This window comes from Nannobrachium achirus (assembly GCF_963921795.1).
Source record: "Nannobrachium achirus genome assembly, chromosome: 2".
Lineage (NCBI taxonomy): Eukaryota > Metazoa > Chordata > Actinopteri > Myctophiformes > Myctophidae > Nannobrachium > Nannobrachium achirus.
In genome coordinates, this window is record NC_137811.1 from 15,850,444 (window position 1) to 15,873,744 (window position 23,301).

A 23,301-nucleotide genomic window follows, 5' to 3' on the forward strand; every position below is an offset into this window, starting at 1 on the left:
TGCGTCCGGTAGTCATGAGACCATGACTTCATTATGATGTCATCATGACATCATCAGGCACTGATCCTCTCCTCTCCTCTCCTCTCCTCTCCTCTCCTCTCCTCTCCCCTCCTCTCCTCTCCTCTCCTCTCCTCTCAGCTCCTCTCACAGTGTCGGTGGAGGAGGACTCTCCTCCTCCTCTCCCTCCTCCCCTCTCCCTCCCCTCCCTCCCCTCCACCTCCTCTGACAGGTGGACGTCGTCCGACAGGTCCCGCCCCCGCGGCGCGGCGCCCAATAGGAACGCCCGGATCCCGCCCCGCACCGACGTCCCCCCCGACACCCAGCCGCCGTTCGTCTGGAGGAGGCGGGGCTTCACCCAGTGCTCCGTTTCCTGTGGCAAAGGTCAGAGGCCGAAAGCGAGCGCATGTTGCATCATGGGAATGTGGGAGGGGTCGTCATAAGACATGAATAACAGAAAGATTCAAGATTCGAGATTCAATAACTTTATTACCAAGTCAACATAGTTGATAGGAATTTGTCTTGGTTCACTCTCAAACTTAAAACTAAAAACTAAAACAAGGACAGTGCACATTACTAACACCCATAAACACACAAGAGGAAACAACGGGAAACAATCCCCAGCAGCAGTTTACAGTGCTATATACATATACAGTATATTGCCACATAAGTGCATAACGAGTCAGTGCAAGTTCAGATGTCTAATACAGTGTTTCTCAATCACTGTGCCTGGGGACCTTTGGTGTGCCCCTGAGAAGGTTCAAGTGTGCCCCTTGAAACTGCTTGAAAGCCAGTATTGTATTTATCATTTTAAAAATCATTTAAACTAGTGAAAACAGCCGATCTACAAGCCATGATTTAATATAAATGATAATGCTATAGACTTGTTTGACAGCACTGTCATCAGCCTATGTTGGATTTGTGTTAATGCTTTCCCCCCCGTCATTTAACCATTTAAATTGGGGGTCTTCAAAGTTTTCAGGCCAAGGACCCCTTAGTTGAGAGACATATGAAGCGGGGACTCCCACAACCTTATCATAGATTCCATATAGTTTCATTGTTTGACAGCACGATCATCAGTATATTTTGGATTCATGTTAATGTGGGTTTTCAGATATTTAACCACTTGAACCGTCAATGCTTAATAAACTTGACCTTTCACTCTGTACTTACTCTGCTCTTTTTCCCCTCTACACCAAAGCTCTTTGCCAAAAATAGCCGACCTACAAGCTCACAACGCCTCGCAACGCGAGGCGTTGTGAGCTTGTAGATCTGCTATTTTTGGCTAAAGTTCTCAGAATATGAACACTAGGGTTCAAGTGGTTAATATGATAAAAGGGGGGAAAAAGTTCCTATCACACAAAGTTTTGGAGGACCCCCTGTAGTAACTCTGAGGACCCCTAGGGGTCCCGGAGCCCCTGTTGAAGACCCATGACTTAAATCGTTGTATACTTAGTAAACTTGACCTTTCACTCTGTACATGGTCTGCTCCTTTTTACCTCTACACCAAACCTAGTTGCCAAAAAATTGCCGATCTACGCCGACACTAGTGGGAAATACAACAAAGATCTACTTCTACTACAGGGGTGGGCAACTTTGATGATGGAGAGGGCCACTACATTTTCAAACTCAATCCAGAGGGCCACAATGCATATACAAAGCAAAAATAGCCGAAACGCGCCACAGTGCGACGCGTTTTGAGCTTGTAGATCGGCTATTTTTGCTATTTTTGAATGGGAATCCTAAAAAGTTACTTTTTTTTCTTATTTTTTCTAAAAAAAATCTAATGCATTTATATGATCTTATGTTAACATTATGAACTTAAATACAAATACTTTGGACATAAAAAATACAATAACATTTTCATACTAGTCAGTTAGCTACTAATATAGACTGAAGTCATTAAAGCGGGTAATTTTTCCATGTTTGGAATTGTAACAGCTGAAATCAACAATTACTCCAATATCAACCTGCGGGCCACATTAAGTGAAGGTGAGGGCCGCATGTGGCCCCCGGGCCGCCAGTTGCCCATGTATGTTCTACTAAGTACAAGGCTCTCTCTCTCTCTCTGTCTCTCTCTCTCTTTCTCTCTCTCTCTCTCTCTCTCTCTCTCTCTCTTTCTCCCTCTCTCTCTCTCCAGGTTCTCAGTACAGAGTGGTGGTGTGTGTGAGTCGTCATTCTGATGAGGAGGTTCTAGAGAGGAAGTGTGACTCTGCAGCCAAACCACAACCTGAAGATGAGCCCTGCAACACACAACCCTGCCCTGCCTTGTATGTTCGCACGCACTCTAGCACACATGCACGCGCACACGCACACACACACACACACACACACACACACACACACACACACACACACACACACACACACACGCAGAGTGTGTGATCAAGTTGAAGCTGGTCCCAGGGGCAGAGCAGTTGATCCACTATGTTCTGTATAGGGCTGACCTTGATTGACGCGTTGGTTGCTCTGTCCGTGGAGAGGTCCAATAAAATGGACATTTACTGTGAGCTGGCTGTTTTCTCTATATTTTCCAATTCCAATAAGATCGATAATAATACGAGAATAACTCTGATACTCAGAGACACAACTTTTAAGGCGATAGCATGACAAAACTCGTTCTAACAGCAGACATTGGCTGACTGAGCTACTTACTGTAGATAGTAAAGCTATAATATTGACATGGTATTCAAATAACATGTAAGTAACGCTTCTAACTTAGTATTTTGCATACTAGCATAATCTCACATTTCTAACTGTAGACCTTTGCATTTCTCTGTTCTCTCTCTGTTCAGGGCCTGTTTGAGCTAACGCTTCCAACTCTACATTTTTGCATCTCTTTGTTCTCTGCGTTCGTGTCTTGTTTGAACTAACCTGCCGAAGCGTGTGGTTAGACCCTATGCTTATCTACACTATTAACTCATCTAGTGCCGTTTGCGTGATGTCACGCAATAAGTACTAGAGTACTTACAGTGCCGAATGCGTGATGTCGCGCAAAAAGTAATAAATTACTGTAACGTTGAGTACATTACCGAGTAGAATGGCCGGATGTCCGGAGACGAAAATCCGCGCTGATTTGTCATCATCACGGCTCCACGAGCACACAATAGTCATCCCATAACATTGAGGTGGACGGCCGATCTCATCTTTAATGTCCATTATCTCAAAACAACACTTTAGAAGCGAAGATGGAGGCAGATGCTCGCTTATATAACACATGTATAAACGCTCCATTGCAATCCAGCATGGCACCACGTAAACAATGATCGGTTCCGGCGCACGACCCGATGACGTCAGACCGGAAGTGATCACGCTGTGGCACTTCTGGCTTTCAAAATAAGAGAGTGCAAGCGGATGGAGCCTGCGTGAGGCACTCTGGACATCATTGCGACCGAAAATCGCGGGCACAAAATGAGTTAACAACTAGCTCACAATGGCTGCCGTTCTCTTGTGACGGTTAGGCTGTGTCATCTTGTAGCCTCACCATCTCTCATGCTTGCATACGGTTCATGCACACTGAGGCAAGTGAGTTGTGGGCAAACTCTAAAGGGCTTTGCACACAGGACCGTTGAGTTTCTTTCCGTTTGCTGCATGATTAAAACGCATTGGATTTGGTGTTCAAGGCTGTGCGGAATCCACACTGCGGATCCGAAGAGGAGTCATAAAAGGAGTTGATGAGTTTTTACCGCATGCGTTTTCTTTTAAAAAATGGAATCGTCCGTTTTTTCTGTGAGAAAAACGCGTCTGTGTGCAAAGGGCTTAAGACAGCTGATTTTCTACTTCAAGACCAAATTAAATGTTATTTTCACACTCAGGTAGTGACACATCCTCTAAAAACATTTAAAACAGCACTCGGGTGGCACAGTGGTAAAGTTGCTTTGTCAAGTGTCCATCTGAACATAATTGAACCATGTTTGGGTTGTAAACTAAGTTCCTATTTATCGGTATCACAAAGAAAACCTTTTATTACATTTTTTATATACCATGAAATTTGTGTCTCTCGGTAGCTCAGTCGCTAGAGCTCTCGCCTTTGGACCTCAAGGTCATGGGGTCGATCCCGGGCGCAGACAACTCGGCGTATGAGTAGCATGGCTTGGGTGCGGCATGCTCTAAGTACTGGGAGCTGATGGTAGATGTGGTGCTCCACCTCAGCAATCCATCTCCCAGGGGTCTAGTGCACTGTAACAGGGACAGACTCCCGCTTTCTCGGCTGATACCGACAATAAGCCTTTTCGACATACTTACGTCTTTTTACTTTACTTTTCTTTTTTACATTTTTCATTTCATATATTGCGACCGAAGGTCGCAGTTTACCATGAGAAATGTCACAGCTTGTCTCCGTGTCTGACATCATGCTCTGATGTCACTGTGATGTCCGGCACATCTTGTCCACGTATCCATGTATCTCCGAAGGTCACGCCTGACACTGTGGTTCCCTTGACACTGTGACATCACAGGTGACATCACCTATGTAAAAGTCCATATATGGGCTAACGTATCATTAGGTCGAACACCCTTTGGATCGACCACCAAACTCTAACCCAAACCCTAAACCTAACCTCAGTAAAACTATGCCTAACTCTAACCCTAACCCTAAACCTAACCTCAGTAACCGTGACGCGGGTGATTATCTAACCTGCCGACGCTCGCGGGTGATTATCTAACCTGCCGACACTGTTCGACCCAACGGGAGTTCGACCTATGGGGCAGTCCCCATATATGGACATTAAAAACTTTGAGCACCACATATAAAGAAACATATTTTTTTCAGAAAAAGAGATTTAGAAGAAATTCTTTTGGTATTTTTTCAGGTCTTAATGGGTTGGTCTTGTTCACTTATCTAACCTCTCTTTATCTCCTTACCTGCGTTTGTCTGTCTGTCTGTCTGTCTGTCTGTCTGTCTGCCTGCGTGTGTGTGTGTGTGTGTACGTGCGCTCACGTGCGCGCATCCAGCTGGGAGAGCAGTGCGTGGTCGGAGTGCAGCGTGTCGTGCGGCCCGGGCCTGCAGCAGAGGCAGCTCCAGTGCAGGCAGACGTTTGGGAACCGCTCCACCATGGTGCACCCCAACCACTGCTCCGCCCTGCGGCCCCTGGCCTCCACCCAGCCCTGCCAGACCAGCCTCTGCTCCCACTGGGAGGTGGCCTCCGACTGGAGCACGGTGAGCCCCCACCCCTGGAACAGTGGTCCTCAACCTTTTCAGGCCGCGACCCCCAAAATAATCCTATTTTAACTGGGGACCCCCCTGACGAGCACTAAGTTCTATTGTGAAAATAGCAGAACAAGCATGTAGATCGGCTATGTTCACAATTTCTGCCTCTAATATTTGACAATATGGCCAATGTTTATTTTTATTTCATTTTAGAGTTATTAAAAGGGTCTTAAAAGTACTTAAATTGTCACTTTAGAAATGTGCAGGTACCCTCTATGCACTTATACTGCATGTTGGTTTGTTTACTGTTGAGTGAGAAAACAATGTTTCACATTAAGCTATTCACCTGGGGACCCCCCCAAATAATTTGGGGACCCACCTGGCGGTCCCAACCCACAGGTTGAGAACCACTGGTCTATGGAACATATTCACACGGCGGCGACGTTGGTATTTTGCATTGAAAAGATGGGGTGGCAAAAGGGTGGCATTTCATTAACTTAATGGCAAAATGGCCACCATGGAATATGGTCTATTACCAGTCAATCTGGATAGCCATCGTCAAAGAAAAGGTCGATCCTTTTCTAGCTACTGACTGTCTCGAGAGAATGATTACCAGATAATATTATTCCAACTTAAGACTATTACCAGCAGGGGCGGATTAACACTTCGTGGTGCCCTGTGCTACCACCCGTTTCTGGGCCAAATATTGGGCTACGGGCTGCACAGGGGGTGTGCCCTGCGGAACATTTCCGCTTAACGCGTTTCGCCATTTTGGAGCTTTGATCGGCAACCATTGCTCCAAAATGTCGGTACTCCTGCGGCAACACTGTATCTCTGAACTGTTTCACTTTTGCCCCACTGCTTGCTGCCCCGTTGGTTGTTTCCGTTCCCGACTGGATCAGAAACCCCAAAATGCTACTGAACCCAGGCTAATACACGTGGTGCAACCGCCTTTGTCGAGCGTCTACTGTATATGTGAACACAATTCACCACAATGTCAGCCTTCTGATTGGTCCCTGACTGACCAACCAGCAGGCTCTCTCGGCCTTGTCCCGCCCTGGTTCCACCTTTTTTATGTTGAATTTGCTAAAACATAATTCTTGGAGAAATAAAAAACATTTAAAAACATGCTGAGTCACTATACTGCACCCAAGAGGCTCCTTTTTACTGAAACCAAGTTTAAAATGAGAATTGAATACACAAAATAACAATAAGAAGCAACTGAATTTCAATGGTAGTGGATTGAGTGAAATGACTTTAGTCCCACCAAGACACCAATGGATGTGAAGAGGGGCGGGACAACGAGCGGGACTTGACAAAATCTGTCAAGTCCCGCTCGTTGTCCCGGTGAATTTGGCCAGTGTTCGGTGGAGGGAAGCCGGGCGGGGAGGTTGATATTTGCCACTTGCATGTACAAGTTAAAGTCCTTAATATCTGGGACTGCAGTTATGCGCAAAGGCTAATAATGCGTGGCAGAAAGGGCTGGCAGCTCAAAAGACAATTACCAGATAATGTTGTTAAAAGTCAAATCAAATCATTATGTGAACTGATCAATTAACTGACAGCCCTCTCTTTCTCTCTCTCTCTCCCCCTCAGTGTTCTGTGGACTGTGGCATAGGGAAGAGGACTCGCAGCGTTCTCTGCGTCAGCGACGACGGCAACGCCGTGAGCGACACGGAGTGTAACGCCAGGCTCCGCCCACCAGGAAGTGAGGAATGCAACATGGGACAGTGTGTCACCAACTGGTACTTCACTGACTGGAGCAAGACTGTGAGTAGCACACACACACACACATTCCTCGACGCATGGAGACTTGAGTTCAATAATACTTTTTTGTTTTTATCACATTCCTAAGCCAATAATTTGAGGCAACTCGGTGGGTAAACTTATAATAATCTAATTATTGGCTTAAGAATCCGTCAAAAAACAAAACATATAATTTAACTCAAGTCTCCATGGGGTGAGTAAACGATCTTTTTCATTTTGGGGGTGAACTACTCCTTCAACTCCTGCTTCTTAACTGTGCCGTATTAAGAAGCTCCGATGTTTCAGGCGAGGTCACTTCTCGCCCTTAGGGCGTCTAACTTTATCATTTTTGCATTGCATATTTTGGGTTAATAGATGGCTATACTATGGGTTCCTATGGGTCACCAAACTTATTTTCATCTGCCGATGACGTCATGACCTAACAGTAAGCATCGGAGGTTTTCCTTTTTTGAGCGGTGGTAAACCGCTCCATAGAGTGGCTGTGCGTGTGTCTGTAGCCATTTCCGCTGGGCGTTTTGCCATAGCAATGTGTGTGTGTGTAGCCTGTATGGCTGTATTACATCACCAATTACCAATTGAAGACGTTATGCAAGCACGACCACCGCTCACTTCACATTGGGTGTGATTTATTTATTTTTTTTAATAAAAAAAGAAACACTATTGTATGTGCATGGGAAGAGGGGACGATCGCATGGTGCAGTCAAACGGCTCTATCTTAGAAGATCATGACTAGACAAGGAATATTTTCACATACTACGAGACCTGTGCACGGGTGTGCGACAGAGAATATTCAGCGATTTTTCAATGATTGGGGGAAAACAGTCTAAATTGGGCTGTTTTTACTATGGTGAAGGAAATGCCCTCTTTCCAGCATTCAAGAGAATTGCCTTGTCCAAAGTCTCCTGAACTTGAATGCAGCATCTTATGATGAAAGAATTGCCCTCTCTGTGTAGAAATCCATGCTGTACACCCACATCTCCCGTATTGACTTGATTATGCTTAGTTCATTGTGGTATCAAGCACCGAAAATAGCTGACCTCCAACCTCAAAACGCATTGCGCTTTGGAGGTTTGCTATTTTCGATATTTTCACCAAAAGGCCCTTTTAGAAATGTCAGCCCCTGCCTCTCTAACATTCTCTGCCCGTCCATGCTCTCTCTCTCTCTCTCTCTCTCTCTCTCTCTCTCTCTCTCTCTCTCTCTCTCTCTCTCTCTCTCTCTCTCTCTCTCTCTCTCTCTCTCTCTCTCTCTCTCTCTCTCTCTCTCTGTCTCCCTGTGTGTCTCTCTCAGTGTTCAGCAGAGTGTGGTCCAGGGGTGGACAGGAGGGAGGTGGTGTGTCTAACAGGAGGTGCAGGAGCAGCAGCAGGAGGAGGTGGGGGAGGGGACTGTGTGGGGGACAAGCCAGCAGAGATGAAGGCCTGTAACGGTGGTCCCTGTGTCTCCGTCACCAGCTGGTACAGCAGTCCCTGGTCCCAGGTATAGGACAGTGGTGGGCAAAGTACTCACGTGTTTTACTTAAAGATGGGGGGGGACACAACAAAGTTTAACATTATGATACAGTAGGTCACGTGGTCTTTCGTCCGTCGTACGTTTTCGAGAGCTATGTTGTGTGTGTGCGTGTGCGTGTTTCTATAGCGGATTCAATATAATATTTACACCTCGAACTGCTAGTTTTAAAATTCGGTTTACTAAGTCACATTTTCACCTTGGACAGCTTCTGTGGGGGTAGTTTCGAAAGATAGGCCTAATGATATGCACGCTCAACTCTGGCCCCCATATTAGCCAATCAAATTAATGTAATGCAGTTACTGTACAGAAAGTACTACTTTCAGTACAGTAACTACAATGAATTAATTTGATTGCGTAATTTAACATGGGGGTACTTGACGTCATCAAAAGATTATGCTAATTTGATAGCCGTATTTAGCTGTTTTGGCCGTGTCCCTCGCACTTTAAGTAAAGTATCAATACTGCAATGTAGAAATGCTCTGTTACAAGTAAAAGTCCAGAACTTAAAATGTATGAAATTATTGGTATCAACGTGTACTTAAAGTACCAAAAGTAAAATTACAAAATGTTTGAAAACTAGACCTTACCCGTTCAAAGAGAGAGAGAGAGAGAGAGAGAGAGAGAGAGAGAGAGAACGTGTGTCTCTTCACTGCAACATTCCTAACTGTGAGAGAGGTGTGTGTGGGGCTATGGGATCCCATGGCCTGGAGGAACGGACCGTAACCCTGACAACAGGCTGAGCTGAACAGAAGTGGTAAATGCTAATAAATAGCTTGAATTTGGGAAAAATGAAAATCGGGCTCCGTCACCGTGTGTATAATGCTAATGGTCAATGCCATGTGAAAGTTTGGATCAGTCGCTGAAGCGAGTGAATAGATAATGCATTGTGACCTCTGACTGACTGACTCCTCTAATTATATGATAGATAGCAGATCTACAAGCTCACAAGCTTGTAGATGTGCTATTTTCAAATAGCCATGGTATAAAATAGGGCTTAAGTGGTTAATGTATATTTTATTATATTAAATATCTGCAAAGAACTTGTTTTTTCAAATAAATGTAGTGGAGTAAAAGTAGTACCATATTTGGATCCGAGATGTAATGGAGTAGAAGAGAGAGTATTGGAAATGGGAAATACAAATACCTCAAAACTGTACTTTTAATTTAAATTACTCACGTAAATTCACTTAGTTACTTTAAAGCTATACTGTGTAAGATTCTCAACTAGTGGTCAGTAGCCATATAGCAAACCGCGGTCGCGTTCGCGTCTTTCGCCCGTTTTTCGTACCTTCACACCCCCGCGTCTGCCTCCACAACGCCGAGAGCTATCTTTGGAGGGGTCCCTGGTTCCTGTGCGTTCAGGCATTCCGGAGAAACGGACTACTTCACCCTGCCTGGTAGGCGAGATTAACTTTTGAGTAAAGAGACACACGGGCGACTACAAATATGGCGACCCCACTTCAAGATGCGCTGTGATTGGCCGGTAGTGTACCATGTGTGCATGATCGGCGATGTGATTGGGCAACGTATACACAACGTATACAGATGATGCAGATTACGTCAATTTTGCGCGAAATCCGGTCCACGGCCAGGATCATAGAAAACATATAAAGAGAAGGCTTCAGAAGCTGAAAATAACGGAGTGGGTGTTCTAAAACTTTAGCGATTTAACAGTTAGGACAATTTTAAGATTTGTTTTATAAAAAAAGTTACATGGTACAACTTTAAACCACGGCTCGCAAGTAGGACGGGCACACAGACAACCAATCTAAAAAACGTTACTAATCAAAAGTTAGTAATAAATACAAATACAAACAATAACAACAATGTGACTATGATTGCTATCGTTATTGATTTCAGTATCGTTTCCTTTTCCGTCACATCAGTGCAACGTGCGCTGCGGGAACGGCAGCCAGCGGCGGGACGTCATCTGCGTGCGGAAGGCGGGGGGCGACGTGAGCGTGGCGCAGCCCGGCGAGTGTTCCCACCTGGACAAGCCCCCCGCCGTCAAGGAGTGTCACATGGATAACTGTCCCCCCACCTGGTTCACTACGGAATGGACCGCGGTAAGTCACTCTGCTTCTGGGGGTTCCTCCCCGAACAGATTTTTTGAGCGGTGGTCACACCGTCTCCATAGCGTGGCCGTGTGTGTAGGTATGTACGTTTGTATGTATGTATGTATGTGGGTGGGTGGGTCTGTATGTAGCCTCAAGCCTGTGGTGTAGTACCTTTTATGACCACACATGTTAAGGGAGGGGCGCTGTTTTCAGGCCAGGCCAGGCCAGGCACACACACACACACACACACACACACACACACACGCACACACACACACACACACAGGGGGGGGGGGGGGGGGGGATGGTTAAACCACCGCTCAGTTCACACGGGTGTGATTTTTTTTTTTTACTTTAATTTTTGTCCCACAATTTTGTAACCCACTTTTTTCACCCAGTGCCAATTGCCTATGTAATCCTGGGCTCTGCTCTCCCTCTGCCGTGCCTGGGGAGACAACGGACTGACCTCATGCTTCCTTCTATGCATGAGGAGTCCAAGTTGCTTCTTTTCACCTGACAGTGGGGATTTCCCTGGTTTGGATGTAGCGCGTGGAAGGAACACGTTATTCCAACCAGTTCCTTTCCCCTCCATCAAGCGCCCCGGCTGGCCAGGGGGAGGCATTATTGAGACCAGGATTACGTGCATGTTTTTGTGAGGGTATCAACCCTAGGAGACACGGGGAGAACATGCACCACCGTGCCCCCCGGAACAGATTATTTTGTGATGGGGGTCGGCGGCCAAATACATATCGTCGTTGTCGGGTGGAAACCTCGTATCTCCAAGTTTCAAATTTGTACGTTCTTTCGCAAAGTAAAGCCCTGCTTCGTCATACAAGGCCGTCACACAAAAGTAGTGAAACGAGGCGTTGTGTGCTTGTAGATCGGCTGTTTTCACTAGTTTAAATCATTTTTAAAATGATAAATGCAAAACGAGCAGTTTTGGACATACAAGGTTTTCATCCGACACCGACGATATATCATTTTGCATTTCATGTGGACATGTGCAACATACGTTTAATTTTTTTTTAATTACACCCAACCCTAATGGGTTAAAGGAGTAGTTCACCCCAAAATGACCTTTTTCTATTGATTACTCACCCCATGGAGACTTGAGTTCAATAATATGTTGTATTTGTCGCATTCCTAAGCATATCATTCGATTATAATAGATGTAACCCCATTGATTCTGGATGCAATGGGCCTACAAAGAGTCTCCTCAAATTACAAAACAAAAACAAACTACTCCTTTAAGATCAGGGCTCCACTGGCGGCGTCGCGTTGCTCTGCGTCGTGACGGCTTCATTGACGCCGTCACATTGACGTCCGACCGGCTCCACCGCAGCGCAGCGGCTGTGACTGTGTGACGTATTCATTCTATGGCCAATACAGCCCATTTCCAAAACAACATGAAAATCACTTTCAAACAGGAATAAAACTATTTGTGACCTGAATGTGAACGTATAGAGCACACTATGTTCACAGCAGAGAGCAGCAATGCAGCACTTACCACTTTGTTTTGTCATGATTATAGCCTGTTGTGTTTAGACATCATTTTATCAAAGAAGACCGCTGTAATTACATAAAAGAATATGCTAGGATTTTTGGGACATCTAGTCGCCCTTGTGAATGACGTGAATGGATAGCCAACAGCAGAAAAACACGTATATAGCCTACATTTAAATATACAATGCATTTAATAATATTTGAAACTGGATGACTGGACTTTGTGGACGCCGTCCAAAAATTGAACCGGGGCGATTTTCGAGTTTGGACGCCGTCACCGGAGCGTCCGACGTTGACATTGCCGTCGGCAGTGGAGCACCCTTCATTGATTAAAACGGGAGCGTTCCCAGCGTTGACGCGACGCTCAACGCGCCCGGTGGAGCCGGGGGGTAAGCTGGATTTATGCTTCATCACATGAACGTGTCGTGCACCAAAAAAAGAAACTAATTTACACTTTGTGTGTGTGTGTTGTGTGTGTGCGTGTGTGTGTCACAGTGCTCCAGTTCGTGCGGGGAAGGCATGCAGGTGAGAGAGGTACGGTGTCTGACGCAGGACAAACAGCACAGTCAGGACTGCGACCCCGACAGCAAACCCCCGCATCGACAGATCTGCAACATCATCCCCTGCAGCCCACAGCTGCCTGGTAGGTGTTTAATACCCATAGGAAGAACCACATTATTCTAGAGCAGGGGTCTTCAACAGGGGGTCCGGGACCCCTAGGGGGTCCTCAGAGTTACTACAGGGGGTCCTCCAAATCTTTGTGTGATAGAAACATTTTTTTCTCCTTTTTTATATTAACCATTTGAACCCTGGCTAACATCCATATTCTGAGAACTTTAGCCAAAATAGCAGATCTACAAGCGCACAATGCCTCGTGTTGCGAGGCGTTGTGCGCTTGTAGATCGGTTATTTTCGGCAAAAAGCTTTGGTGTAGAGGGGAAAAAGTGCAGACTAAGTACAGAGTTAAATGTCAAGTTTTTTTTAAGTATTGACTGTTCAAGTGGTTAAATATCTGAAAACACAAATTGACATGAATCAAAATACACTGATGATTGTGCCATATGGAATCTATGAAAAGGTTGTAGGGGTCCCTGCTTCATCTCTCTCTCAACTAAGGGATCCTTGGCTTGAAAACGTTGAGGACCCCTGTTCTAGAGAATGTGGGATGTCGTGCAAATGTTGGCAAAAAGCTTTTCTGATTGATTAATTCATTGATTTATATTCTTTTTAATTACAAAAGTGCATATCGTTGCTGTTGTGCAGAAAATGTGTAAATGAATGGCCAACTCCGTGGTACGGGAGCTATCGTGTCTGGTTTGCTCAGTCGGTAGAGCTCTCGCCTTTGGACCTCAATGTCATGGGTACAATAACGGGCACCGCCAACTCAGTGAATGAGTAGCAGGGCTTGGGTGCGGGCAAGTCGTGCAGCAAGTACTGGGAGCTGATGGTAGGTGTGGCTCCACCTCAGCAATCTACAAGCAGTCTACAAGCACACAACGCCTCGCACCGCGAGGCGTTGTGTGCTTGTAGATCGGCTGTTTTCACTAGTTTAAATCATTTTTAAAATGATAAATACAATACTGGCTTTCAAGCAGTTTCAAGGGGCACACTTGACCCTTCCCAGGGGCACACCAAAGGTCCCCAGGCACAGTGGTTGAGAAACACTGGTCTAGCGCATTGTAACGGGGACAGACTCCTGCACGTTACTGGCTGATACCGACAATAAGCCACTCGAGACCTTCTTGTTATCCCCCAAAAAACAAGGTTTCCACCCCTCAGTGACATTATATTAATGTTAGATTTCCATTTGGCAAAGCAGACAAGCAGACAGTGAAGTGCTTGAAAAAGAGAGGAACAATCCGAGCACTCAAAAAGTTAAAAAAAGGAGGGGAACGGACGTAAAAACTGTGTACTTTATTTCATTAACTTTTTGAGTGCTCGGATTGCTCCTCTCTTTTTCAAGTTTTATCCCACTGATCCTAGAAGCACCCACCACACGTTTTTAACTTTGCTGTTACCTCATGAGCACCTAGTTTTTCTTGTTCTTAGACAGTGAAGTGCTTTGATATACAGTAAGCGGGCGGTAGACAAACTCAATCCAATGTTTAATGAGATGCCGTGTTTTCCACAAAAATATTTTTTTTTAACACTTTTGTTTTTTAACAGCTATTGTCCCCTTGTCCCCATCACCTCCCCTCTCCCCCAGACGAGAACTGCAGGGACAGGCGTCATAACTGTGTCATGGTGGTTCAGGCCAGGCTGTGCGTCTACTCCTACTACAAGACCTCCTGCTGCGCCTCCTGTACCCAGAATGCTCAGCGCTCCAAGAGGCACTGACCCCACCCACCAATCACCCACCCACCAATCAGAGACCAGACAGCAAGGTCCACCTAGGGTGTCGGGGGGGAAATGACTCAGAAAGAAATTATGGCACACGTTTAAAAGAAACACACAAAAGGTGTAACTTTGGAGAAGATATCGTTTGAATGGCCAAAATATATCTAGAAATATATTTTCATGTATATAAAATATATAAATGTGTTTTCAAATGACCGACTTACACATATGTTGAAGCATTAAATAAAAAATATACAAATATATAAATTATATAAAGTGATATACTCTACGGAGAGAACAACAGTATGACTGTGCGTTAATTGGTCGTTCTATAATAGGATTTCTGATTGGTCAAGGACACCTTCCAGCCATGATTTGTGGGTTGCTATGACAACCCTCGTAGTAGCCAAGGGAGCGAGCGGGTGTTTGGTGACCTCGATGCACTTGTTTCTCAAAGTCTGGTTATCCGCTTTTCGGACGGTAACTCTAGCCCCGTTTCCACTACGAGTTGGAACCAGAACTTTCCAGAACCTGAACCTATTTTTTTGGTTCTGGTTTTGTTTCCATAGCGCACGGCCCGGTTTCAGACAAGATACCTTGGACTGGGTACCTTTTTTTAGATCCTGCTCTTGGTGTAGTACTAAACTTGAGTTCTGGGAACCTATGGGCAGAGCCAGCAGCGCTGCTGCTCTTTTTTTGGGACCATAATTTCCGAAAAACGTAGGCAGAACTTGGTCCCGGAACTTCACGGGTTCTTGAAAGTTCTTGGTCCTGGAAAGTTCTGGTTCTAGTTCTGGTTCGGCCCTGTAGTGGAGAAGGGGCTTCTGAGAGTGTACAAATGTGCACTCTCAGTACACTCTTTCTACACTCTCAGCGTTAAATAAACACTTTTACAGTGTAAATTTGGGATTCCCAAAGGGGGAAAAAAAAGGTTCCATTCGTACCTTCTCGGAGTTAGCCGCTAACCAGCCGTTGAGAAACCGTGCTTCGGTGTGTTGGAAGCATGTCGTCGCCTTCAGGACTTTATTATACTGTGATTATGTTATATAAATAACTAGTATTATTATATTATAAACAAACACCCTGACAGCTTTTATCCATTGTGTATATAATGTGTTCCGTTGCCGTATCCATGCACTTCAAACGCCAACCAAAATGTATTTTTTTTTATTTAGTGCCCTTTAACCCTCCCTGAAGGAGCATAAAAGACTTTTATTAAACGTGGAACCTGCTATGTCACGCAATAAAGGCCCATTTTACGGCCACATGGGGAGTGAGCGGCGCCCGTTTACATCCGGCCCCCGGCGTTCCACTGTTCCTATTTCCAGGCGTCACCGCGCGGTCGAGAAATGATTTGAGTGTTTCCGGGGTGTCCTCCCTGCAGCGTGCAACAGCACAAATGAAGCGCTTCCAGTTGGCGTGTCCTTGTTGCTACGCTTCGCGCGTGTCGCTGCGCTGCGCAGGCCGTCTGAATTGGCCTTTTAACTCACATGCAGGACGGATCTGTGACTGTGTACGTTATGTTAGGAATGTGTGTGGCGTTGCTCACATAAAGTACTTCCCTCCGTACTTGATGTCTAAATGGAGGTCCAAACATTTCATCCACATCCACTAAAATGTTGCCTAATAATACTAGGCCCAAAACACCATGTGTACACTCTCTGAGTCACATTAACACTGATATAAAAATCCTTAGGAGCATTCAAACGGTTCACGATGCGATAGAGAGTCCCGAAACAATCCAAAACATGAGATGTGTTTTAATTTTAACGTTTTTATAAAACTGTTCAGATCCGAGGTTCACAAACGAGACCAAAACATCGAGCCTCGCCGACGGGGGACACGTCATAAAACTGTGCCTTTCCGTGATTGGTTGAAAGAGTGCGTCCCGTTGCGCTGTGATTGGACAACAGAAACCTGAGCTGTGACGTCATCGCAACGACTCGTTGTGTGACGTCACCGCGAACCTTTTGACCTCGAGTCTCTGAGGTCACAGACGGAGACTCGAGCTGCTGTGTCGATAACACAACCTTGTTCAAAAGAATACTGTATTCTATTATGCTTTGCTGTTTGCTCTGCTCTGCTGCACACTGTGTGTGTGTGTGTGTGTGTGTGTGTGTGTGTGTGTGTGTGTGTGTGTGTGTGTGTGTGTGTGTGTGTGTGTGTGTGTGTGTGTGTGTGTGTGTGTGTGTGTGTGTGTGTGTGCGCGCGTGTGTGCTCTAGGTCATTAACGAAAAAGTCGACAAGTCGACTCAGTCGACTTCATTACACAAGTCGACTCCCACCAGAGAAAGTCGAAAGTCGAAGTTGAAAAAAAGAAGAAAAAAAACGTATATTGTGAAAATAGCAGATCTACATGCTCACAAGGCATTGTGAGCATGTAGATCGGCTTTTTTCACAATTTCTGCCTCTGTATATTTGACAATTTGGCCAATGTTTAACTTGTCATTTTAGAGGTATTAAAAAGTCCTTAAATTGGCACTTTAGAAATGCGAAGATACCCTCTATAGACTTAAACTTTATGTTGGTTTGTTTACTGTTGAGTGAGAAAACAATGTTGCACATTAAGTTAATCATCTGGGGACCCCCCAAAATAATTGGGGGGGGGGGGGGGGGGGGGGGGGGGGGGGGGGGGGGGGGTCGTGTGTGATGTGATGACGTCATCAAACGGTAAAGTCGACTTCAACTCAACTTTTTACTGAGTCGAGTCAACTTGAAAAAATCACAAGTCGTTAATGCCCTAGTGTGCTTGTGTGTTTACGTACAAGTGTGTTTTCATGTGTTTGTGCGTGTCATAAACACTTCCCAATACAGACACGCTCCTCCAGCCATGCGGCTCATACTTCAACAGCAGATAAATATTTACAACCCTTAATGTAAATGCAAGAAAATAAACAGATTACAAAGATGCAGCATGAATGCACGCACACACGCACGCACGCACGCACGCACGCACGCACGCACGCACACACGCACACACACACACACACACACACTGTGTGTGCAGCAGAGTGATGTGTGTATATATATATACTGTATGTCAGATATGTATTTTTATGTGTATAATGTTGAAGTCGTATGTGTGTGTGTGTCTGTTTGTTCATCACATCTATTCACCTTATCTTACTATCACACACCCTGTGAGGCTGTTATTGGACCTGTCAAATTGATCTGTGTGTGTGTGCGCGCGTGTGTGTGTGTGTGTGTGTGTGTGTGTGTGTGTGTGTGTGTGTGTGTGTGTGTGTGTGTGTGTGTGTGTGTGTGTGTGTGTGTGTGTGTGTGTGTGTGTGTGTGCGCGTGCGTGCGTGCGTGCGTGCGTGCGTGTGTGTGCGTGCGTGCGTGCGTCTGTGCATGTGCGCGTTTGCATGTGAAAGTGTGTTCACTCACGCAGGAGGCGAAAATATTACATATTAGAAGTATTGCAAAGACAAATCGAAAGAAGGCACAAATGAATTGCGAATCAATCAATGAATTGACGAATTTTACCTCCTCCTCATTCGCTAACTTAGCGAAATATTCCCAACTTAATCTGAAACGTGCTTCACCATTCGTATCTAGACAGCCAGTCAGCCTGACTTTTGTATCTACAAGTGACCAATAATGAAACTGTCTGCAACTCAACTGGTAAAATGGGGCCTCCATTTTGTAACTCCGAGCATGCGCAAGTGGCGTTTGGACACATCTCGTTTCATCGGGAGAGAGCTTTTGTTTACCCCATGTCTCCTGACACATCATTATATCCCATTATTAATGCTGCTCCCGTAGATTTTAAGCTTGTGTTATTTCACTCATACAACAGTTCTGCCGTTGAAATAGGCCCCTCAGAGTTCAATTAAAACTGGTAAATTAATGCTGGAGGGGTCCACGACTCCACGTGCGTACTTGCCATCCGCCTTATTCGCCACCAAAGTTTACAAAACAAGCTCCTGCGTCGGTCTTTTAGTCAACAGTCAACAAAGTACTTTCTGTTTGCTCCTGAAGTCTGACGTCTCGCCTAGCGGGAGATCCTCCTCGGTCGTCCAGGAGAGATGCCAGTGAGGGGAGAAAAACACACACGCACGCACGCACACACACACACACGGACGCACGCGCGCGCACACACACACACACACACACACACACACACACACACACACACACACACACACACACACACACACACACACAGCTCGACTGTAAAAACATCTGTTACTTTTAGTCAAGAAATGGATCATGTACTGTTGTTGCCAGTGGCGGAAAAGTACTGAAATGTGTTACTTAAGTAAAAGCATCAGTACTGCAATATAAAAATGCTTTTGTTACAAGTAAAAGTCCAGAATTCCAAAAAATGTACTTGAGTAAAAGTACAAAAGTGTTGGCATCAAAATGTACCCAAAGTACTCGTTATGCAGAATGTCCCATTTCAAGTTTTCAAATGCATAAAAAGAGACACCTTTTGAAAAGAGCAGATCTACAAGCTCACAATGCATCGTGACCTTGTAGATCGGCTGTTCTCGATGCACAGCATGCAAGAATATTAGGCAAATACTAGGCGAGCAAACATGTGAAAAACTAATTTGTCCAACCAAAAGTCATGCAAACGAAGCAACACAAAATAATATCTTAGCCTTCTGTGTGTGTGTGTGTGTGTGTGTGTGTGTGTGTGTGTGTGTGTGTGTGTGTGTGTGTGTGTGTGTGTGTGTGTGCGCGTGTGCGTCTGTGTCTGTGTGTGTGTGTGTGTGTGTGTGTGTGTGTGCGCCGTGTGGCTTTGAGTGTTGAATTATTGCGTCTCCTCCTTACTTTTATATAAAAAGCAGTGCATTGATGATAGTAATTTATCTCTTATAAAAAAGAACATATAATTTATTTTGTAGAAGCAGTCTGAAAGGTTACTGTTGATAAATGGATTTTATATATGATTTACAAAGTAAAAAAAGAAAGAAGAAAAAAAACATGTCCCCAACAAAGCGTCATTTTGTTTTCAATAAAATTGATATGAGAGAAAAATGGTCTATTGCGATGTTTTCACCTGGTGTCTGTGTTCGCTGTCTGTCCTTGTCCATCCATCCACCATCATCAACCGCTTATCCGGAGTAGGGTCGCGGGGGCAACAGTTCCAGCAGAGCGCTCCAGACTTCCCTTTCCCGGGTAACATTATCCACTTCCTCCTGGGATATACAGAGGTGTTCCAACTAAGGGCCAATGCACACTTTTAGAGCCGAATTTATTTCGGTTTCAGTTCGGGGAGTCACAAAATCTCGGCAGCACCGAACAGCCGAATTAATGACGGAATAAGTTCCATCACATTTGGAACCGTTTCTGGAATCAGGTTTTATCACGCTGCTGTCAGAGCTGTTATGTGGACTTCACGTCTGCTATACAGTTACAATACTGGCCATCAAGGACCATCAATTTATAATTTAGGCATTTAGAAGGCGCTCTTAATCCAGAGCGATTTACAATAAAGCAAGTGTAATACATCAGTACTGTACATCAACATCAATACATCAAATGCATAGAAATGATAATCTAAGAAAAAAGAACGTAGGTTGACCAAGCACCTATTCAGTAAAAACTATGAAAGATCAAAACATAAAAAATGCTATCTAAATGACATGCGTGGTCATTGATGGTAGGCAAGAGCTACGGTAAGTGCTATGGTACAGTAGTGCTATGGGCTAAGGTGGAGTCTGAAGAGGTGCGTCTTCAGACCACGGTGGAAGGGAGTCTGCAGTTCTAAGTACAATGGGGAGTTTATTCCACAGTTTTGGGGGCCACCGGGCCAGGAAGGTGAAGAGTCTAGGGCCAGTGGATCTGTGTCCCTGTTTTTTTTTTAGCAAGGGTTCTGTCAGCCCCCTATGTTAGCTGATCTGAGTGAACGGGTGGGGTTGTAGGGTTCGATCAGGCTTTGAAGGCCAGCATCAGAGCCAGTGGAATGAGATGAGAAGTGGGGAGACGTGTGACATTTTTGCCTAGTTGAAGACCAGTCGTGCCGCGGCATTCTGGATCGTTTGTAGAGGCTTAGGTGCACATGCCAGGAGGCCAGTGAGGAGAGAGTTATAGAAGTCGAGTTTTGATATGACTGATGTCTGGATGAAGAGCTGGGCTCCTGGGTTAGGAAGCGTCTGATCCTACGGATGTGTGAACCTACAGGATCGAGTGACTGCAATATGTGCCATCATACTGTAACTCTGAGAGTGTACAAATGGGTCCATTTGGTTTACAGACTTACAGACTATAGATTTTGGCAACTCCACGTCCCACTTAAAGCCAGCACTGGCCAAGAGGGATGAGCACAGGGCTACGGACCCTGCCAAGTAAAAAGACCCAGATATATATCTCTTAAGTTGAACCAACGAAAGGCCTATGTCAGGGAGGGTTCCCCAATTAGTTTTCCCCAAGGGCCGACTTATGTCTAGGGTACCAAGCCGAGGGCCACAACATTGCAGGGGGCGATGGCAGTGTTCCCGATACTCCAGCGACAGTTCAGATATCGTCGTTGTCGGGTGAAAATCTTGTATGTCCAAAACCGTTCGTTTTGAATTTATAATTTTTTTAATTATTTAAACTAGTGAAAACAGCCGATCTACAAGCACACAACGCCTCGCGGTGCGAGGCGTTTTGTGCTTGTAGATCTGCTGTTTTCACTACTTTTGTGCGACGGCCTTGTATGATTTGCGAAAGAACGTACAAATTTGGAGATACGAGATTTCCTGCCGACAACGACGATACACTACTGTTGTTGCTGCTCTTATACAACCATTATTACTGGGGTTGGTGTGGGCCAGACAGTAGCCCCCCGCGGGCCGCAAATGGCCCACGGGCCACCTATTGGGGAACCCTGGCCTATGTGCTATCCAGCACGAACAGGATGAAGCAAGCACTTTCTATGCATCAGCATCTGCTAAATGTCTCAAAAGTCTTTGGGAGTATAAGTGACACAGTGTTCGTTCAACCACACGAGGGCGCCAGGTCACAATATACAACCTGAGAAATCACAACAGAGAAAGTGTGTTTGTGCATGTGTGCACGGGCGCGTGCACGGCACGTTTGTGTGGTTTCCAGTGTCTTATCATTATTTTATGTGTTTATGGGTGTGGTCTCTGTTGTTTATCAGTTAATAACAGGTCTATGGATGTTGGATTGTAATATTAACGGTATTCACATAGTCCTAAAATCCAGTGTTTATTTAACTGACACAGGTCAGAGTTACAAAATGAGATAAATGAACTGGAGGATTTTACTGTGTATAGAAAAAAGCGAAACAAATTGTTGTTAAATGGTAACAAAACAAAGGCTATGTTGTTCACCCCAAGAGCGTATCCAATATCTGTAAACATCTCAACTCTAGATGGTACCCCCATTCAGGGCTGGTTAAGCAATATAAGCGGTCGCTTAGGGCCACAACCACTAGGGGGGCCGGGAGGATGGTTGGGCTTTGATCCCCCTAAAGATTGTTGGCCCTGGATATACAGTATGGATAGGTTTGTGCACCTGGATGAAGTATTTCTGCTTTTATGTAGAAAGGGGTCTTCAACGTTTTTTTACGGCCAAGGACCTCTTAGCTGATAGAGAGATGAATTAGGGACCCCATACTGTATATTCGTATTTCTTAGAATGTTTTCCATTCTGTCATACAGAAACGTGAATGGTGCTTGCATTGTAGCCTTGAATAGAACCTTAACATTCTGGGCAGCTCACAACCCAGACATCATCATTGAAATTGTCAGCCAGCTCTGTGCAGTTAATTTGGAGAAGTAAAAACTCCTATAGACACATAACTTAAAAATGTGTGACAATGTAAAATCCATCAAGCCTCAGAATGGTGAAGTAGAGCAGTGGGTTCTTCACAGCTTCTTCACAGCTTTCATGGCATCTGACAATTCAGCACTAATTCCATTGGCAGCGACTGACTCCATAGTCCCTGTGTAGCATGCAGTTTAACCTGTGACCTGTGTAGCATGCATTGCCTCCACCAGGTGCTGGTTTACATATTGTAGGGGATTCAATGAGTCCCCATTAGCTGACATTGGAGCAACAGCTAATCTTCCTGGGGTCCATATAAGAAACATACAAATATCCTATAAAACATGTAAATACAAAATTACAATGCATAATAAGAAATCAATGACAGTCTTGTTGAACCACAGTTGCTCTCCACCATGCTCTCATTCAATACAATGTATGTATGTTAGGTTGCTTTAAGGTTTGCTGATAAGTCTGAAAATGTTTTAGTTGAGCATGGCAGTCTCCATGTTTCTTGTAAAACCAGAGGACACGAAAATATCAAATTAGGTTTCCAGTAGGCTACTCGCAACACTTTTAAAAACACGCAGCAGAAGAAGGAAATGTTAACGTTTCTCAGACATATTTGGGTGTGAAGTGTGGTTTACATAGGATATTATGCAAGTAACACTCAAAAGTGTGAGCTTGCTACTGTAGGTTCTTTTGACAGTCTTTTTTAACAGATTAAACTATCAAAATGATTAGGGCTTATCTGTGGATCACTATCATTCATTTTCATATTTCATGATTTTTATTCAGCCACGGCTAAGAGGTCCCTGATTTTCATCTCCAGGAGTTCCAGCAAGAACTTCAAGCCACTTTCACCCCTGGTTTTGGGGGGCCACCAAAATAAATCTAGCTTAGGGCCACCAGAATCCTAGAACCGGCCCTGCCCCCATTGAGTGGGTGGAGCGCTATAAATATCTAGGTTTCTGGCTGGATAAACACCTTAATTTTAAATGTCATAAGCCCCTTTTCGACTGCAGTTTTAGCACCACACCACACCACACTACACCACACCATACCACATAAAAACATCTACATTTTCCATTACACAAAAGTACCCCTATCGGTAAGAAACAAATTGACCCTTTTAACTGTGATTATAATACATAATAAATTTGTATTACAACTATCCTAATTCTAATGCACTATAATGGATTATAACTGTGATTATAATACATTATAAAGTATTAATGTATTACTATGATAATTATAAT

General features: G+C 44.8%; 1 protein-coding gene across 1 annotated transcript in view; it reads left to right on the forward strand.

The window, feature by feature from the left end:
• The window catches only part of adamtsl4 (ADAMTS-like 4), a 118,814-nt gene extending 101,942 nt beyond the window's left edge, over nt 1–16,872 (forward strand). The window contains exons 10-17 of the mRNA XM_080751713.1: nt 139–381; nt 2,138–2,267; nt 4,951–5,155; nt 6,743–6,916; nt 8,202–8,387; nt 10,307–10,486; nt 12,476–12,623; nt 14,187–16,872. Coding sequence (XP_080607839.1) covers nt 139–381; nt 2,138–2,267; nt 4,951–5,155; nt 6,743–6,916; nt 8,202–8,387; nt 10,307–10,486; nt 12,476–12,623; nt 14,187–14,317 — 1,397 coding nt within the window. The 3' untranslated portion in view covers nt 14,318–16,872. The remainder of the gene's footprint in view (nt 1–138; nt 382–2,137; nt 2,268–4,950; nt 5,156–6,742; nt 6,917–8,201; nt 8,388–10,306; nt 10,487–12,475; nt 12,624–14,186) is intronic.
• The last annotated feature ends 6,429 nt before the right edge of the window (nt 16,873–23,301 follow it).